The following is an 18,334-nucleotide window of genomic DNA, read 5'->3' as shown; positions in this document are numbered from 1 at the left end:
ATATATAGTAATGATTAATCATTTTATATTCTAACAGTCTTAAGCATTTTTAACAAATTATCTCCAAAACTCCAAAGATAACAAAAATGGTAATATTTAAAAAGTATCCTTAACTTAAATGCCGTTTTGCTTGCATATTTGGCTCCTCTCGGGCATAAACAGAATTCTTAGCAGCATAACCACCAACCAAACACAAAATAAAAATGTAAGCTAGTAATAAGAAAGCTTTCAAAGAAAATAATGTAATAATAGTATATTTTAATTCGCTATCAGTTGGACATAACAAAAAAATAGAGAAAGAAACCAAAAAAACAACGAAAAGTTTAGGGTGCTTTACAAATTTTCACTAAGCTTGGAACATAAGGGACCATAGATGGGTCACACCCATAGGCCGTAGATTCGCCAAGAACAACTTTTTCGTAGAAATTATTTCCAGTGATGTGAGCAGTGTGGCTGGTGGAAGATCGACCTGTTTTTCTATCAAGAATCACTGCAACCTTTTTCTCCTCGTCAACAAAGAAACTCACAGGACATTTAGTAAAAGAAAAACGAAACCGAAAACGAATGATTGGTTCCACATCAACAGCTAAGAACAAAAAATTCCACGACACTTGATTGGGCTCAATCTTATTACTAATCCATATCTTGACGAGGGGTGCACGATGTTCCTGAAATAACACCACAAGCTGCTCAACTCTGACACTAGAAAAAGTCACAATATCTATAAGGCGAGCATGAAAAGGTAGAGGCAAACGCGGTCCAAATCTCTCCGTTGTGAAATCAAAGGAGAGTAGGAAATCAGGGTGATTTGGTGATATTTTTTCATAAAATGGGAACTTCTCTTGGGCATACCAGTAAGTGTTGCCCTTTAGAGACAAGCCACGATGAGAAGACGGAATACGCCAGTCCGGAGCGAAACCATCGATGACCTTCCACGATGCATTAGAGTTTAATTTGTACATCTCACTCTCACAAATTCGGTTGCCACTCTGGTCGTACCGAGTCACAAATCTCAAAACTTTATGCTTCTTCTCCTTGTCGTATCCAAGAGCGTACACGGTACACCTCATATTTGTGGTAAGAATTGCTTGGTTCGATCCACCTTGTTTGTCCCAAATAAGGGTTCCAAACAACAAGCCGCCCAGGTGAGTCGTCGTCTCTGCCTTTAGAGATGCATAAGAATAAACCGTCGCAGTGAATGACTTGAGATATGTCGACTCCATCTGCATGGAGATTACCTATAAGCTCTATAGAAGATGGAGAGAGGAGATCGACACTCATTAAGGAAACTCTATATTCCAACAACACCACCATCTCAATTAATCCCTTCCTCCTCTGTTTCTTCTTTAGAAGAAGAAAGCTCTCACTTTTCGTTAAGGTGTTCCAACTTTTACAGGTCAATCGCAATTTTCCCAAACATGTCACCGGAACCCTAGAGAGCACCTCCTCCTCTATATCACTTGGAAGATCAGATATATGTGTAAAGACTGCGTGATCCTTTGGTTTGTCATCATCATCATCATCAATCGATATCTCCTTTAACGCCTTGTCAAGAGCGTACTCCATTCCCCAACAAAGCTCCTCAAACACGTAACCTTTACACCACACAAAACGTTAACCACTGTGGATGGAGGCAGGCTCTAGCAAAAGATGAACTAGCTAGGTCAAAACTGCAAGCCAGATAAGATTGGACTTTCCCGGTAAACTAATCTTTTTTATCACGCAAGGTGAACTGAAAACCCTCTACCTGAAAAAGCGTATCCCCTGAGCCCACCCCTTGTATGTTTTTGTTAAGTAAAAAAATTAGTTTAATTAATTTTAACGAATTAGTTTAATTAATTTTACGCTTTTGAAGTTAAATAAAAAAATCTCTTTCTGCGACCTTTACGCAATTCGCAAAGCACGACCTCTCTCTTTCTTCTCCTTCTTCTTGGCGTACAGATCAATACCTAATCGTGACGGTGTGGTTCCTCTAGGGGTTTTGGATCCTGATTGGAATCGGAATTGAAATCGAACCGGCATGAGGCCAATCCTATTACCGGATCCACCCAGTCTATCAACCGGCGTACCTGATATTTTCGAACAAGGCGGACCCCAGAACGTCGTCAGACGCGCCGTCGTCATCGGTAACGGTTTCCCTGGCTCCGAGAATCAGTGTATCGGTCTCGTTCGTGCCCTCGGCTTGGCCGAAAATCACCTACTCTACGTGAGTTTCCGGTTTTTAGCATCTTACTTTCATTTCTTCAACTCTTCCCAACTAATAATTCGATTTATGTAGAAGGGCGTCGTATGCTTTGGTAGTGAGATTGATGATTGCTTTCGGATTTAGGAATTCTTTATGTATTCTACGTTCTTAACTTGTTAGGTCTACACAGGAGTGGGAATTTCTAAATTTTTAGTACTTCTTTAGCATGTACTGTATGTAAATTTTTATGGTAACTAGGAATTGATGGATATGTATATTTGTCAATATCTCAAGTTCTGCAAAATTTAGGGTAAATGATTGAAGAGTTTTGCTAGGTCTTAATAGTAGCATTAGTCCTAGGTAGAGCATGATGCTGCTGCAACTACTGAATTTCATTTAGAAGGAACAGTGGTAGTGGAGTCTTTAATATGCTTTTTGATCAGTTTTGATGCATGCATCAAGACTGTTTTATGTGTCTGGCATCTCGAGTTTCTTTGATCAACAATAGTGTTGACATTCACATACTTTTACTTTTAACATGGTGTTTGTTTTGCTGAGATTGTCTGTTTTTGTCTTGATTCAAGCGAGTGACAAGGCCTAAAGGAGGGCTAAATGAGTGGCTGCATTGGCTTCCAGTTGGGTTTCACAAGAATTTGGACTTTATCCTCAGGCATATTTACCTCTACTCCAGGTTGATGCTTGGATCCAAACAAAGTAAATACATCACATCTGTACCCTCGGAGAATGGTGGTAGTGTAGGTTTGGCCTCTATTCTTGATTCTGATGTGAAGAGCATTGTAAATATGGCTCGTCAAACCTATGAAAAGTATGTAATCTTTCCGAAATTTCTTTGTGGTGCTTGTTCATTTGGACACTATTGCCTTTTTATGAGTTACAAGTAGTACTTAAGCGAATTCAAGCCTGAGTGTATGCCTTTCCTTCCTCCATCTCGAATTTCTGTTTGTCCATGGATTGGGAATCGTATTGCACATGTGGCTAAGTGATTTTATCTTCTTGTCACAGGGAAGGCCCGTTGGTAGTGATTGCATGTGGAAGAGATACAATTTCTATTGCTAGCTCGATAAGGCGTTTGGCTTCTGAAAACGTCTTCGTTGTTCAGGTCTATTACAACCTTTAACCTTTTTGTTATTTTACTAATGATAGCATAGTGGACTTAGAGATACAATTCGAGATAATATTTTTATTTAATGGTAGGAAGAATTTTTGTGTCCTGGTCCTGTGAATTCTAAAATAGTGCTGTTTGGTCTTCATTTTCTAGATACAACATCCTAGATCACATTTAAATAGGTTTGACATGGTGATCACGCCTCGTCATGACTACTACCCTCTAACGCCTGAAGCACAAGAGCAGGTTCCTAAATTCATGCGGAGGTGGATCACTCCACGTGAACCTCCTCAGGATCATGTAGTAAGTACTAAATAGTAGCTACCATGCTGTATGCTCAATTCTTTTCTCCATAATGTTGAAGAAATACAGTAGATTAATCTTTCTTTGGAGATTTCATTTGTAATTACCTTGAATGGACACGCTTTTTTTTCAGGTCTTGACTACAGGAGCTCTACACCAGATCGATTATGCCTTACTCCGTAAAGCAGCTAGTGCCTGGCATGATGAATTTGCTGCTCTTCCAAAGCCGTTAGTTGTGGTCAACATCGGCTGGCCTAGAAGTAGGTTCTGTTTACTCTTTTAAGTTAACTAGAAGGATTTCTTACATTTCCATTATATAACATAACACATGAGCGTTTGAATCTCTTGAATACTGAGCTTTAACCTTTTTGCCATGGATTTGTTTTGTCTTTCTGAACAGGTAACTGTCGGTATGGAGCAGACGTCGCAAAGCAGCTAACAGACTCCATTCTTGATGTCCTTGCTACCTGTGGAAGTGTCAGAATTTCTCTTTCCTACAAAACCCCTGCAAAGGTCTCTTGACACTTTTTTCTTTTTCTACCCACAGTCATAACTGATATTCTTCTTGAGTCTCACCTGGTACTTTACTACGCAAGCAGGTTTCAAGAGTAATCTTCAAAGAACTTGGAGATAACCCAAAAGTTTACATATGGAATGGCCAAGGTACCGACAATCCATAGCAAACTACTGCTTCAGCTTTGTACGTAAGTACAATGCAATGACAAAAGTTTCTTATGGTTGTTAAAATTCTATTTCAGAACCAAATCCGTACATGGGACATCTAGCTTGGGGTGATGCGTTTGTGGTGACAGCAGATTCTGTCAGTCTGATCAGCGAAGCCTGTAGCACCGGGTATGTAATATGCTGAGATATACCTTTTCTTTTTTCCAACAACTTAAAACTACAATCTGTGTATACATTCTCTTCTGCAGAAAACCAGTGTATGTTGTTGGAACCGATCACTGTAAATGGAAGATTGCAGATTTCCAAAAGTCTTTGAGGGAGCGAGGAGTTGTCCGCCCATTTACAGGTTTCGAAGATGTAAGTATCGTTACATTGTAGAGCTATCTTTTCTCCCTTTTTTTCTCCATCTAATGGATTCTTTTTAATATTAGAGAGATATCTGGTAAGAGTTTTGTTATATTCTCTATGTCTTAATTGATTTGGGTTCAATGGTTATTTATAGATGTCGGTAAGTTGGAGTTATCCGCCATTGAATGACACAGCAGAGGCAGCTACAAGAGTACGGCGTGAATTGGCTGCACGCGGATGGAGTTTACGGTCTTGAATTTTATACTCTTCTTTGCTGTAACATTTATTTGCGGAATCAAAATTTGTCCAAAGCTGGAGAAACAGAAGCCTGAGAGAATCAGATGTTGTGCAGAAAGAAAGAAAAGGTGAAGATACCATTTAAAAGGGTCATTTCATTTTAGTTTGCCCTATAAAGTTTTGCTGATAATGTTTTACCAATAGGCCAAATACTAAAAATCTCTGCTACTCTATCGGAGTGGCCTTTGTGATATAAGGAAAGTGGAAAGTTTTTTCACGTTTGTATTGGTTTGTCGATGAGATTTGACCGTTTGAGTGTGTAAAATAAGCAAAAACTTTCAGGCATATAACCTCCTTTGTCTCAAATCGCCACTAATTTGATATATGAGTAAAATGAACATCAGAGGGCTACTTTCCACAAAGATTGAAGAAATAAGACATCTTTTGCTAAGAGAACAAAAATACAAGGTTGTTTTTAAGAAAAGCCAAACAACGCCGTTATGATTTATAACTCACTACTACATCCTCAGTCTTATCAGATGAGTTCAGCTTCTGTTCTCTTCTGCAAATATGTACTGACAATTCACAAACCTGCGGTCTATCTCGGAAGGTCTGTTTATGCTTGTGAACTTTGTAGTTAGTAGTCATCTGGGAAGATGAACTGAAGATCTTGGTTGTCTCTGTACACTTGAACCAGAGCTGCGGCTTTGTATACAAACAAACCAACCATGGCTGGAACTATCTGCAAGTAACAACCATTGTCGAGATTAAAAAGGTTCAAACTTGTCACAAGAACATGTCAAAAGCAAGCGATTAACAGTGAAGTCGAAAGGAACTAAAATCAAAACTTTGTGGAGACACAGATAAACAAAGCTGAAACCTAGCAAACAGAACTTGAAGTTCCTGAAGGATATAGATATAGAAGCTGGATAAAGAATTCGACTTAAGCTCTCGGACGCTAATGTTTGTGTAACACCGACAAGAATATGCAAAAGATCCTCTTCTCTAATGTTATGTGGATAAGGACGGTGAAATTTGTAAGAAGACATACTAAAGATTTTTAATTTTCTGAATTTGTGGTAAGCAATTAGCTTAGAATAGCTACCTGGAAGTCGAACAAGTCATTCTGGAAATACTTGTGTGAGAGTACCCACAAACCATAAATTGCAGCTGGAATCACCAGGCGTGGAGAAGAGAGAGCCATGCCACTGCCCCTGAGGGTCCTCTCTACAAAGTCCTCAAGGTCTTCACTTCTAATTCCAATCCTGAGTTCGGACAATACAAAAGCAAGAGCAATGTGAGTAACAGGAACTATTCCACGGAGAATATGACCAGACTACAGAGTTCTCAAGGTGTATACTTTTTAGACTTTCTCTTCCGGAAGATATCAGGAACTGCTTCACGTGAAACACCATCAGCGTATCCATACAAAAGCTGAAGGTACAAACAACTGCACTGGAATAACATTTGGTTAGGAATACACGAGCAAGCATGTTGCTTAACTTATATAATACAATGTGAGTCAACCAACTAAAATAGACAACAAACCTGAAAAGAACTCCAACTGCATAACTGACCGCAGCCTGTCAGAGATGACACAAACAGATATGATTATATGGTCCATTTAAAGAGACGCAGCAGAGAAAAGTGTATTGTATTGCAACAAAGTAATAAAATGAGACAAAAAATGTGGTCTGAGTGACAGTGACAAAGATACATGTTATGGTTTACTATGAGTTAAGCCAAAAATGCCTCTTAAACACTTTTGTATCTCCATATACCCATTAAATACTATGCTTTTTAGGGATGCTGATTCATATAATAGACCTTGCAAAGAAAGAAAAGAACACCCACAAGAGAGCTTACCTGGGCTGATAAAGCTAGTAAGCAATATCCGCTGCCCCCGGTTCCAATTACAATTGACAAGTACATAAGCTCACGCTTCAGCTACAAAAATAAAGACACAAAAGCAGCAATTCCAAAGTAAGTTCGGTAACTAAACCATACAAATCCACTACGGCCATCACAGACTGAACAACCATTTTCCACTATAGAGCGTTTTGTTGAATGATAAAGATTTGACTGGCAGACTAATTAAGAAACATACTGAAAGGAATAATCATACAGCTTCATATTTCAGCAAGTTAAATTTCTTCCTTCTCTCGCTATCATCCTGTAGTGCCTGCAATCAAAACCCAAAGGGTTATACGCAGCATGATGCTACTGCAATGAGAACTAGAACATTCAAAAATAGATGACCCACCTTAGCTAGAGCTTTCTTGTTTATAGGGGCCGAATCACTTTCCCAACCAATCCATTCTTGGGTTGGTTTAAGTTTCAAGAAACCACTTTCATCATCCTCATCTACGCCATCAATTGAGCTCTCCTGCATATATAATATATAGACATTGATAAAAAAAAAAGTAACAGTTCCAAGTAGAAGATTGTCGCCATGAAAGCACAAACCAACACTTGATTTCAAATGAACATTTGAAAGAAACACATAACATATCTGATTTTACCTGAGTATCAAGTCCAGGAGTTGAAGAGGAAGCTCTATTAGAACTAAGATCAATAGATTCGAGAATGTCCCTTAACCAGAGCCTATCAGAAACCTTAGAAATGAAATCTCCATTCTCTTCTCTGTCTTTCAAGAACATTTGCAACACATCCTCCTCCACTACTAGCTCACTCACTAAAGAACCAAAAACACACCAAAAAGACATGAAATTTCCCACAAAAGCGAAGGAACATCTGAGAAAAAAGCTTCATAGTAGATATAAAACGTAGAGAGAGAGAGAGAGAGATTGTCACCAGAGCGAGAAGCGGCGTTAATGGCGGACAAACGTGCGATATTCTTGTTCGGTGGTTTCCGAAGGTGATACGTCGGAGAAATTCTCACCTGTGGTGGAGGAACAGCGCCGCCGGAAAACCAAGAAGCGGCGGGAATCGAGAGAGTCTCCATGGGGCCTCTGGTTTTGTCCAGAAGAAGAAGAAGCTTATCCTTATTGGTGTTAATGGAGGAGAAACGAAAAGTTACCAAAACGAAGACCCTTTCATTATTGGTCTATTTTACTTTCACCCCTTAATTTACATTTATGACTACTGAGTTCTTTATTTCACCCCGTAACTTTTGTTTTGTCACTTCTGTTAAAGAAATTTTCCTTTTCTCCAATTGTTTCTTTCAGTTTTTGACATTAATAAGTGTGAGGGTGATTTCGTAAATAAAAGAGAGAATAAAGGCCCCATTGTTGCAACAAAGGTTTAACATATAAACTTTGCAGAGGAGGCGTTTGCAAACTCAAAAGAAGCTCAACTCTTTCTCCGCCGTCGTCTTCTTCATCGGAGAATACAGCAAAAGACCTAAAAAGATCACAGAGTAACCAGTTGAGGGAGATGGATAAAGTAAAGATTGAAGAGATTCAGTCCACCGCTAAGAAGCAGCGTATTGCTACTCACACCCATATCAAAGGCCTTGGCCTCGAGGTTCTTCTTCTTCTTCCTCTCTCTCTCTTTGGCTCTTGTAGTATGCTCGTATTGCTCGCAGTTTGCTTGGGTTTAGGGCTTAGTTAGGGTTTTAGGGTTTTTAAAGTTTTATGCTTTTTTAGGGTTTTAAAGCTATTTGCTTTCTTTTGTTACTCTCTGTGACTCTTTTCTGTTCTAGCAAAGCTTTTGCAAAGTCTTGAATTTTGTGGGGATAATGCATCTAGATGTGTTTTAGTAGATTGCAGTATGCTTGTATTGTTCGTAGTTGTTCAGGTTTTGGGTTTAAAGTTGTAGGCTTTTTTAAGATTTTGAAGTTAATTGATTCGTTTGGTATCTTCCTAGACTCTTTTCGGTTCAAGTAATTTCAATACCAATGCATCTAATATGAAATATTGTACCGACGGATGTGTTTAGACCCATACCTTGCCTTGATGGTGCTCTTCTACTTCTGTGGTTCCTTCATTGACTGTATTTTCTCAAGCGTTAGTGTGATCTCTTTCTATAGCTAGTAGCATCAGTTCCGTTGCTAACATTGTGTCTCCTTTTCTAGCCAACCGGTATCCCTATAACATTGGCGGCTGGATTTGTTGGTCAACTTGAGGCTAGAGAGGCAGCTGGTCTTGTAGTGGACATGATTAAGCAGAAGAAAATGGCGGGCGAGGCTCTTTTGCTTGCTGGACCTCCTGGAACCGGCAAAACAGCATTGGCTCTTGGAATTTCCCAAGAGCTGGGAAGTAAGGTAATCTTGGAAGAATTTATTTTGCATATTCTTTATGCGATGTTTCCACATGGCTTCATCAGATACGTTTTATACCATATGAGGCAATTCCATTTTACTTGCAGCTTATGTTATCTGCATTTTTACTTGCCTGCAGGTTCCATTCTGTCCAATGGTTGGATCTGAGGTTTACTCATCAGAGGTTAAGAAAACAGAGGTTCTCATGGAGAACTTTAGACGTGCCATTGGTCTACGTATCAAGGAAACCAAAGAAGTCTATGAAGGAGAGGTGTGATGCTATAAGCGATTTCCTTTTGCTGTGTTCTTATGCAATAGTATGTCTAGCTGTTAGATTTTTTACATGAGTTCTTTGTGTTTTAGGTCACCGAGCTAACACCAGAAGAAACTGAAAGCCTCACTGGCGGCTATGGTAAAAGCATCAGCCATGTTATCATCGCACTCAAGACAGTCAAAGGAACCAAACAATTGAAGTTGGATCCCACTATATACGATGCCTTGATTAAGGAAAAGGTCAGTTCTGTAAATTCTTGGCACGTTTTGGATGGTGTATTTTTCTCTAAGTTTATGCTTATCAATTTAGAATCATGCTTCAAAACCTAGTATTTTCTTAATCTTTTTGGTTTTGTAACTATATCATTCTGTCTGGACAGTTGTGGTTAGTGAAGTTGCTGATTACTTTTTCATTCTGATTGGTTTCTTGTTATATTTTTCGACTCGTAGGTGGCGGTTGGTGATGTTATATATATCGAAGCAAACAGTGGAGCTGTCAAACGAGTAGGTAGAAGTGATGCTTTTGCCACTGAGTTTGATCTGGAAGCAGAAGAATATGTTCCGCTACCCAAAGGAGAGGTTCACAAAAAGAAAGAGATAGTGCAGGTTTACCTTCTAGGACTTCTGCTTAACTCAAGAATTCTCCCTTTTGTGTAGCAGTAATTATCATCTTTGTTGTTTACCTTTCTTTGATTAATGTGTATGTGTGGTTTAGTCTTAGTTCGTATGCTTATTATGCTGTATACTTGTAACTTGTACATTTTTTTATGGTATACTCTAAAATTACCTTCACTGTGGATAGGATGTCACACTCCAAGATCTGGATGCAGCAAATGCTCGACCTCAAGGTGGTCAGGATATACTTTCTCTGATGGGCCAGATGATGAAACCCCGGAAGACTGAGATCACTGATAAGCTTCGGCAAGAAATTAACAAGGTAATTTTCACTAGAACATGGTGGTTGCTTTTTGTTTGAATCTTACTTCTCCTTTGTAATGTCTAATATTATCCTATGGTATCCGTATGCTAATTGCAGGTTGTGAACCGTTATATAGATGAAGGCGTGGCTGAACTTGTTCCAGGTGTCCTATTTATCGATGAGGTATTTTTCTTCATTTCACCATATTTGATCTTGCTTGGGCTCAGGAGCAGTAAGGATAACATTCCTAAATTACAAAACTTCAGGTTCATATGCTTGATATGGAGTGCTTTTCGTACTTAAACCGTGCTCTTGAGAGCTCATTATCTCCGATAGTGATATTTGCAACAAATAGAGGTGTCTGCAACGTAAGGTGAGGAAAAGCGCTAGACCTTTGTTAAAAAAAAAAAAAACCATTTTTGGAAATCTAGTGAGTTTCAGTTAACTGTGATTTACTTTATTTGCAGAGGAACTGATATGCCCAGTCCCCATGGAGTCCCTATTGACCTGTTGGATCGGTTGGTCATTATCCGGACTCAAATCTATAATCCCTCTGAAATGATACAGGTTAATCAATTGTCATTTAGTCTTTTGGATTTCAATTAATTGACAAGATTCTAATAGATTTGTAATGTCGCCAGATTATAGCCATTCGTGCGCAAGTGGAAGAATTAACTGTGGATGAAGAATGCTTGGTTCTGCTTGGTGACATTGGGCAAAGAACCTCACTAAGGTTTGAGACTAAACAATCATCATTGCTTCTTTGATGCAAGAGTTTTTTCTGTCTTTAATCTAAAAAACCTTTCAATTTCAGGCATGCGGTGCAGCTTCTTTCTCCTGCCAGCATCGTAGCGAAAATGAATGGACGTGACAATATTTGCAAGGTACATATTTTTACTTGCGAGTCTTAGAACAATAAAGCAAATACAAAAAATAAGAGTGTTATGTTGTTAATACCCTTGGTTCTTAATTTTTGGCAGGCTGATATAGAGGAAGTAACATCACTCTACCTGGATGCCAAATCTTCAGCAAAGCTATTGCATGAGCAACAAGAAAAATACATCTCATGAGAACAAACACTAATCATCGAACATTTCATTAAAACATTGTCAAAAATTTCTGCGAGTTCTTCGTTTTAACTTTTTTTTTGTAATGCTATGACATGGAAAACTCTAGCTAATCCAATGGGGTACAACTGGTTTTCTGAATTCGTAATGTTTGTGTGTCATTTCTAGTATGAAGTTTCTTAGTTTATAAATTTTTTGTTTGTGGTGCTAACTAATGAATACTTAGACATCAATTCTTTGGGCGGTCTCGAGATTTAGGTAAGATCACACTAGTTGGGTTTCTTTAAATTGACTTCGAACAAACTCTTCAAAACGAACAAAGTTGTACTCCCCTCTGTAACAGAGGGAGTTTATATATAATAGCAAATTCACTTTTGAGGATTAATTTTTATCTAACGGATGAGATTGTTTCTATTATCTCATCTAACGGTTTAAAAATATTAATGATCCTAGCAGTTGCAAATTTTTTTTCAATAATCGTGTTTCTTCGTCGTACTCCCATCTTTTAAAAATCGCACCTATTAAACCATTTGTTAATGATATCAAAAGTTGCAATGTTTTGGTCCAACAATTGTGTTGCTTCGTTGCACCCCCAGTTTTCTATGTTGGCACCTATTAGTTTTCACATCCTTTTGTTTTACACCTCTTTGCTTATATAAAGTTGCAATGTTTTGTTCTAACAATTGTGTTTCTTCGTACCCCTAGCTTTCAATGGTTGCACTTATTAGTTTTTGCACCTTTTTGTTTCACACTTTTGTTTCACACATTTTTGTTTTCACATCTTTATGTTTTTATATATATATAGATTTTTATGGATTTTGAAAAGAATTTTTATTATTTAAGTATTATTAATGATCTCACAATTTGTTAATGATCTCAAAAGTTTCAAAGACTCGATCCAACAATTGTGTTTCTTCGTCGCATCCCAACTTTCCATGTAGGAACACGTTAGTTTTCACACCTTTTTGTTTTACACCTCTTTGTTTATATAAAGTTGCATTGTTTTGATCCAACAATTGTGTTTTTTCGTCGTATCCCTTGATTTCAATGTTTGCACTTGTTAGTTTTTGCATCTTTTTGTTTCACACGTCTTTATTTTCATATTTTTGCATCTTTTCGTCGTACCTCCATCTTCAAAAATCGCACCTATTAATTTTTTTCACATTTTTTCACTCCTCTATGTTTTACACCTCTTTTATATATAAACTTTTATGGAATACAAAAACAAGTTTCGAATTTATTGTCTTCTAAGTATTTTTTAAACTTACAAGTTAATAAATAAAATCATAGATTTATATGTTTATATATCATAGCAAACTCACTTTCAGGGGTCAATTTAAATATAACGGATGAGATTATTTTATTATCTCATCTAACTGTTTAGATCTGTTAATGATCTTAAAAATTGCAATATTTTGATCCAACAATTGTGTTTCTTCGTCGTACTCCCAGCTTTCAATGTTCACATTTGTTAGTTTTCGTACATTTTTGTTTCACACCTCTTTGTTTATATAAAGTTGCAATGTTTTGATCCAACAATTGTGTTTCTTCGTCGTACTCCTAGCTTTCAATGGTTACACTTGTTAGTTTTCACACATTTTTGTTTCACACCTTTTTGTTTTCATACTCTTTATTTTCATATATATACAGATTTTTATGGACTTTGAAAAGAGTTTTTGTTCTTTGAGTATTATTAATGATCTCACCCTTTGTTAATGATCTCAAAGTTGCAAAGTTTTGGTCCAACAATTATGTTTCTTCGTTGCACCCCAGCTTTCCAGGTTGGCACCCGTTAGTTTTCACACCTCTTTGTTTTACGCCTCTTTGTTTATATAAAGTTGCAATGTTTTGATCCAACAATTGTGTTTCTTCGTTGTACCCCCAGCTTTCAATGGTTGCACTTGTTAGTTTTCGCACCTTTTTTGTTTCACATATTTTTGTTTCACACCTCTTTGTTTTCACACTCTTTGCTTTTATATATATACAGATTTTTATGGACTTTGAAAAGAGTTTCTTTTTTTTGAGTATGATTAATTCACTCATCTTTGTTAAAAAATTTGGATTGTTTTATTTATTGATTCATTCATCTAACTTTTGTTTGGTGTCGTTTTCTATCTAACTGTATTGATCACCTCTTTCAAGTATTAATTTAGGTAATTAATTGTGATTTCTAATTTTTCATAGATTTATCTTTTTAGTCAATTTGGTTGGTTGCAGTTACAGCTATGAGCTCTTTCTCTCTTATTCTCTTATTATTTTTTTATAAATTTTGATAGAATAATGATTTAAATTCTATTCTCTTTGAATATCTTTTAAAATTGATTATCTGAGTATGATTCAGTAAACCTAGATTTATATATCTTTAATATTATTCTCTTATTGTCACCAAATCCATTTTTCATTTTTATATGTATAACAAATATTTTATCTAACTAATTTGGTAAATTCATCTTAGTCATTATTTCTGACTTTTATATTATAAAGTTAAAAATTACCAAAAAAATTTCACTCGAAATGTGAAATTAACAATGTTAATCATTTCAAGTTATATTACCGCACGGGCTGACATCCTAGTATTTGTAAAGGAAAGTCTACTTACTACTACCAGAGATTATAAAACTTTGGGATTAGGGTTTTAAGAGGGTGTCCCTGATTCGTACAATAATATAAGACCAAATTTCTACACAATAGAAAACTTTTGGGTTTTTCTGTAAAAACACCTAGCACCGTCGGGAACAGAGAATCTTTTCACTAACGGTGACAAGCTCTGAACCAAAAGACTAGGGTTTTGTTTTGTCTGTGAGAAGGAAGAAAGACGAAGACGGCGATGAATTCGTTAACAGTTGAACAAGTCCTCAAAGAGAAGAAGACCCATGACCCAGATTCCGTAAAGGAACTTAACCTTGGCCACAAAGCTCTCACCGATGTTAGTATTGTTTTTTTTCGAAACTCCTCTGTTCTCCTGAGAAAATGTGATACGAAGGCCCTAATTGGTGTAATTTTATATCCTTTTAGGTGTCTTGTTTGAGCAAATTCAAAAACTTGGAGAAGCTTGACCTTCGTTTCAACAACCTCAAGGATCTTCAGGTTGATTGATAAGCAAAGTTGTGTTTTTTTATTTGTTTTTTTCCAACGTGCTAGTAGCTTATGATGTTCATGTTTCATTGGTTTTAGGGACTCAAGTCTTGTGTGAATTTGAAGTGGCTTTCAGTTGTGGAAAATAAATTGCAAAGCTTAAGTGGAATCGAAGCACTAACTAAGCTTACAGTAAGCTCCAGTAAAATCAATTCTTGTTTTGGTTCTCAATGCTCTTCTACCATCATTGGAACTGATTGTTTCGTTTGCATATGAAGATGTGCATCACTTATCTAAACTGAATTGATTTGTGTGGTGTCTATATTGTATAAGGTGCTAAATGCTGGAAAGAATAAGCTCAAATCCATGAATGAGGTATCTTCTCTTGTCAATTTGGGAGCCTTGATTTTGAACGGTGAGTTCTACAAATGGTTTTGTATTTTGCATCCACGAGTTACTACTACTGAGTACTGATGAGATTACACTTTTCTTGTTTCAGACAATGAAATCTCCTCCATTTGTAAGCTAGATCAACTGAAAGACTTAAACAGTCTCGGTATATGTTCTTACATCAGTTCAACATGTTTTTTTCTTTACATGTTACTCGATTTTTCATCAAGTTAAACTTTGTTGCTTCGTTATGGATGCAGTTCTTTCTAGGAACCCGATCAGTGAAATCGGTGACTCGCTTTCAAAGTCGAAAAAACTCACTAAAGTAAGCTCGAGTTTTCACCTATTTCTAAATCACAACTAAGTCTGGTCCTTGGTCTAATCAATCGCTGGTTTCAGATTTCTTTATCCAACTGCAAGATAAAAGCTATTGGCGCTTCCCTCAAGTCATGCTCTGATTTGAAAGAGCTACGACTCGCCCACAATGAGATTAAGGTGATCTTTCCTTCCATTGATACAATCTACAGGACACACCACAATCTATTGTTTATGTTGTGAATGGTACTTATTTCATATACGCTCAAACTCTTCAGGCTCTTCCGGCTGAACTAGCTGTCAACAAAAGACTACTGAATTTGGATGTGGGAAACAACATGATCACGAAACTCTCTGGTTTAGAGGTATTATGTAATTCAGATAAAAGAAAGCACATCCCCTAGCTTGTGGCAAGTTCTTGCATTGATCTAATAATAAACTGTCAAAATTGTCAGGTTTTGGGGACATTATCTTGCTTACGAAACTTGAATATTCGAGGAAACCTGATCTCGGATAACGATAAGTCAGCTAAGCAGGTAAAAACCATTTTTGCACTTCTGTTTTTTCGGTTGCGATTAGTGTCTCACTGAATGGGGATTTGAAATAAGAATGAGGGAAAATGTTGTAATGTCACAGGTGATAAAGTTGCTCCCCTCTTCAGTGAATGTATTCAACGCTCAACCACTAGATAAAATCTCAAGGAAGGGAAAGCATATCCGGCTTGATACCGATGATGAAACCTTTGATGCTCATCACAACAAATCGACAGAAGAAGAACAATCCAGAGAAGATAGAAAAAGCAAGAAGAGCTCCAAGAGAAACAAGTCAGAAGACGAAGAAGAAGAAGCCAACAATGATAATGATGATCACAAGAGCAAGAAGAAGAAGTCTAAGAGCAACCCACATGTAGATCAAGTTGAAACAGAGAGAAAAGAAGAACCTAAAAAGAAGAATACCTCAAGTAACAAATTTGATGATGATGCTACTGAGAAGAAACAGAAAAAGGCTATTCCAAAGGAGGAACTCGATGCTATCGATGATGCAGAAACCTCTTTCGCAGAAATCTTTGCCCGGGACGATGTGTCAAAGGGTTCTTCTGGAGACAATATTGAGAAGAAGAAGGAGAGAAGCAGCGCGCAAGAGACAGGTCTAGTGAAAGTGATAGAGAACAACAATAGGAATAAGAAGAAGCAAACAGAAAAGAACCAAAGCAAGAAGAGTGTAGTGATTGATCTTCCCATGGAAGTTGAGATCGGGTTGGGAGGAGAGTCAAAGTGGGAATAATACCGGATAAACCGAAGCTCAGGTCGTTCAACACTTTAGAGACAAGGGACAGTTATGTCTTAAAAAAATCCAACGGCTAGGGTGAAGTATTTTGATATATTCTGATATGGTTAAGAAACAAATGTTTAGTGATTTCGATCTCCTTTATAAAATGGTTTTGCAGTTTTGTGAAATGCACTTGGTTTTTAACATATACACTTCAAATTTTGTCATTGAGATTGAGCCATTTAATTTGGAAACAAACAACGGTTAGTGATAAACCACTTGTTACCAAAAGAAGAGACTAAACGAAAGTGCCGTAAAAAGAGAGTTATAGAAAGAGGTCCCACCGAGACTTGAACTCGGGTTACTGGATTCAGAGTCCAATGTCCTGACCACTAGACCATGGGACCATTTTGACCGTGTTCGTTATTAATTATAATTATTGTGTAAATGGTGGGAGAAGAAGTCTCTTTTTCCTTTTATTTAATCCGGACAACAACAGATTGGAAAGAGCAAAGGTTAGCTGAATTTGCAAAAATCATGCTAACATAAGTACATAACCATCCGACGTTATAGGTAAACAACTAGGAGGGCACATGTAGATTTTACATGAATGACCTTACGGTAAAAGGAATTGTTTGCTATAAGAGTGGTTAATACTTGGAATAATTGCAAAAGTGTTGTAGTATGACATTTTTGTCAATTTCTCCATGTGAGTTGCGAGTAGTAGTCAAAGACTCAAAAAAAAAGGATAAAGAGAGCTAAACAGAGTAGGACCTATTTTAATTAGAGCCGTTCATCTTTGTATTATTTTCTTGTATCATCGTAGGGACCCTCTTAGCCTCACATATATATGAATTATTTACTCGTATAATTCTATTTTAAAATCGTTATTATTGAAAAAAAATATATACTGTATAAAATAGTATAGAGTTAAAAGGATTTGATTTGACTGACAGAGAAGGCATCTCTTGGGATGTTCCATAAGTATTTATTATTATTGTACTCAGCATGTGCCTGTCTTTCATATGCCAAACACAAAACTACGAATTTTCTATTCTCACATTTCTTATAATTTCATTTCTTTGCATTGGTTTGGAGTTGTGATTTTTGATTGGATGCTAATAATTTTCTAAGTGTATCTAGGAAATATTAGGTTTGATTAACAATCTAAAAATACTAACAAGTTTTGGAGCTATATAGAGTTCAACATTTTTGATGAAATCTAAGGACATCTCTAAAGCTCTTAAATTTTGAGGTTTTTTTTAACACTACTCAAAATCTTTTTCATATTCTTTTTATACCTATAACTAATATTTCATTAATAATTTTATCTCAAACCCTCATTTATTCATTATTTATTGTGTCAATATAATTATTTAGTTATGTAGAGTTTAGCTTGTTTAGCTAAAATTACTGATAAATATAACAATATACTACTATTTAAAGAAATATACTTAGGTTCACTCTTATTTAAATTCGGAATTTGTGTTAAAAGTTCAAAACTAAAATTTTAAAAATAATTTCCTAACAGGGATTTTCTTTTATTTGAAACTTCACAATCTCTAACCAATATACATTTTTCGCACATGTATCTTGTCTATGCATAAACCACTATATACATGTTTTGTTGAAGAGACAATGTTAGATTTTGACGTAGCATAGAGGTTGAGGCTAGTTTTGATAATGTAGTACGTTGTCTTTATTTGACACTCATATATTTTCCCCCCAAAGAAAAGCCTATCAAGAGTAGGATTGGATCCCGTCTAATCTGATATTGTGATCTAAAAGATGCTACACTCTTTAGAAAGCACTAATTTGAAAAAGATGGATCCCATGATACCTTTTTTTGCAAGTCATTGTTGCATTTATGAGTTAGCGGCAACTAGATTTGTACTTGTTTGATTATGGAAATATTATTTGT

The 18,334-nt window shown here is 36.6% G+C and overlaps 4 protein-coding genes, 1 non-coding gene and 1 pseudogene across 8 annotated transcripts; 3 read left to right on the top strand and 3 right to left on the bottom strand.

The window, feature by feature from the left end:
* Positions 1–323: 323 nt before the first annotated feature.
* On the bottom strand, positions 324–1,566 carry LOC104772441 (F-box/kelch-repeat protein At3g16740 pseudogene; annotated as a pseudogene).
* Positions 1,567–1,820: 254 nt separating this feature from the next.
* On the top strand, positions 1,821–5,228 carry LOC109124457 (mitochondrial fission protein ELM1). Its single transcript, XM_010495009.2, has 10 exons — positions 1,821–2,206; positions 2,770–3,011; positions 3,209–3,305; positions 3,465–3,614; positions 3,748–3,874; positions 4,015–4,127; positions 4,214–4,277; positions 4,373–4,466; positions 4,547–4,655; positions 4,801–5,228. Exons 1-10 carry the CDS (start codon positions 2,021–2,023, stop codon positions 4,900–4,902), a joined length of 1,284 nt encoding a protein of 427 aa, XP_010493311.2. The 5' UTR covers positions 1,821–2,020; the 3' UTR covers positions 4,903–5,228.
* Positions 5,229–5,238: 10 nt separating this feature from the next.
* On the bottom strand, positions 5,239–8,052 carry LOC104770562 (uncharacterized). 4 transcript variants are annotated; one of them, XR_015594103.1, is made up of 9 exons: positions 7,698–7,947; positions 7,406–7,578; positions 7,147–7,269; positions 6,991–7,065; positions 6,750–6,830; positions 6,432–6,466; positions 6,244–6,333; positions 5,989–6,148; positions 5,239–5,625 (listed from the first exon to the last, which is right to left on the bottom strand). XR_015594103.1 is itself a non-coding variant. In XM_010495008.3 (9 exons), exons 1-9 carry the CDS (start codon positions 7,846–7,848, stop codon positions 5,521–5,523), a joined length of 975 nt encoding a protein of 324 aa, XP_010493310.1. In that variant the 5' UTR covers positions 7,849–8,052; the 3' UTR covers positions 5,239–5,520. The 4 variants fall into 4 exon arrangements, 1 of the variants encoding a protein (XP_010493310.1); XR_015594102.1 differs by having other exon boundaries at positions 6,244–6,338; positions 7,009–7,065; positions 7,698–7,942; XR_015594104.1 differs by having other exon boundaries at positions 6,244–6,338; positions 7,698–7,922.
* Positions 8,005–11,505, top strand: LOC104770561 (ruvB-like protein 1). The gene is made up of 12 exons (XM_010495007.3): positions 8,005–8,369; positions 8,920–9,108; positions 9,245–9,376; positions 9,469–9,618; positions 9,829–9,984; positions 10,181–10,315; positions 10,415–10,480; positions 10,564–10,670; positions 10,765–10,864; positions 10,939–11,030; positions 11,112–11,181; positions 11,278–11,505. The coding sequence occupies exons 1-12, from the start codon at positions 8,280–8,282 to the stop codon at positions 11,365–11,367; spliced, it is 1,377 nt and encodes a 458-aa protein (XP_010493309.2). The 5' UTR covers positions 8,005–8,279; the 3' UTR covers positions 11,368–11,505.
* A 2,500-nt stretch (positions 11,506–14,005) lies between these two features.
* On the top strand, positions 14,006–16,601 carry LOC104770560 (uncharacterized). The gene is made up of 10 exons (XM_010495005.3): positions 14,006–14,290; positions 14,380–14,451; positions 14,539–14,631; positions 14,773–14,854; positions 14,939–14,995; positions 15,090–15,154; positions 15,229–15,324; positions 15,423–15,509; positions 15,600–15,680; positions 15,781–16,601. The coding sequence occupies exons 1-10, from the start codon at positions 14,192–14,194 to the stop codon at positions 16,426–16,428; spliced, it is 1,380 nt and encodes a 459-aa protein (XP_010493307.1). The 5' UTR covers positions 14,006–14,191; the 3' UTR covers positions 16,429–16,601.
* A 147-nt stretch (positions 16,602–16,748) lies between these two features.
* On the bottom strand, positions 16,749–16,820 carry TRNAQ-CUG (transfer RNA glutamine (anticodon CUG)). Its single transcript has one exon. It is a non-coding gene; the product is annotated as a tRNA-Gln (tRNA).
* Positions 16,821–18,334: the final 1,514 nt, after the last annotated feature.

Source organism: Camelina sativa, chromosome 20 (genome assembly GCF_030686135.1).
Source record: "Camelina sativa cultivar CO46 ecotype springtype chromosome 20, ASM3068613v1".
Classification (NCBI taxonomy): Eukaryota; Viridiplantae; Streptophyta; class Magnoliopsida; order Brassicales; family Brassicaceae; genus Camelina; species Camelina sativa.
This window is presented reverse-complemented; position numbering and strand designations above follow the sequence as displayed.

Bases quoted from the DNA above. Each gene is read 5' to 3' on its own strand.
- LOC109124457 (XM_010495009.2), top strand. From the start codon at position 2,021: ATGAGGCCAATCCTATTACCGGATCCACCCAGTCTATCAACCGGCGTA. The intron at 2,207-2,769 runs GTGAGTTTCCGG...TCTTGATTCAAG, and splicing joins CCGAAAATCACCTACTCTAC to CGAGTGACAAGGCCTAAAGG. The intron at 3,615-3,747 runs GTAAGTACTAAA...CTTTTTTTTCAG, and splicing joins AACCTCCTCAGGATCATGTA to GTCTTGACTACAGGAGCTCT.
- LOC104770562 (XM_010495008.3), bottom strand. From the start codon at position 7,848: ATGGAGACTCTCTCGATTCCCGCCGCTTCTTGGTTTTCCGGCGGCGCT. The intron at 7,066-7,146 runs GTGGGTCATCTA...TTTTGATTGCAG, and splicing joins ACAAGAAAGCTCTAGCTAAG to GCACTACAGGATGATAGCGA. The intron at 6,334-6,431 runs GTTTGTTGTCTA...ATTCCAGTGCAG, and splicing joins GCAGTTGGAGTTCTTTTCAG to TTGTTTGTACCTTCAGCTTT.
- LOC104770561 (XM_010495007.3), top strand. From the start codon at position 8,280: ATGGATAAAGTAAAGATTGAAGAGATTCAGTCCACCGCTAAGAAGCAG. The intron at 9,377-9,468 runs GTGTGATGCTAT...TTTGTGTTTTAG, and splicing joins AAGAAGTCTATGAAGGAGAG to GTCACCGAGCTAACACCAGA. The intron at 10,316-10,414 runs GTAATTTTCACT...TGCTAATTGCAG, and splicing joins TTCGGCAAGAAATTAACAAG to GTTGTGAACCGTTATATAGA.
- LOC104770560 (XM_010495005.3), top strand. From the start codon at position 14,192: ATGAATTCGTTAACAGTTGAACAAGTCCTCAAAGAGAAGAAGACCCAT. The intron at 14,452-14,538 runs GTTGATTGATAA...CATTGGTTTTAG, and splicing joins ACAACCTCAAGGATCTTCAG to GGACTCAAGTCTTGTGTGAA. The intron at 15,681-15,780 runs GTAAAAACCATT...GTAATGTCACAG, and splicing joins ACGATAAGTCAGCTAAGCAG to GTGATAAAGTTGCTCCCCTC.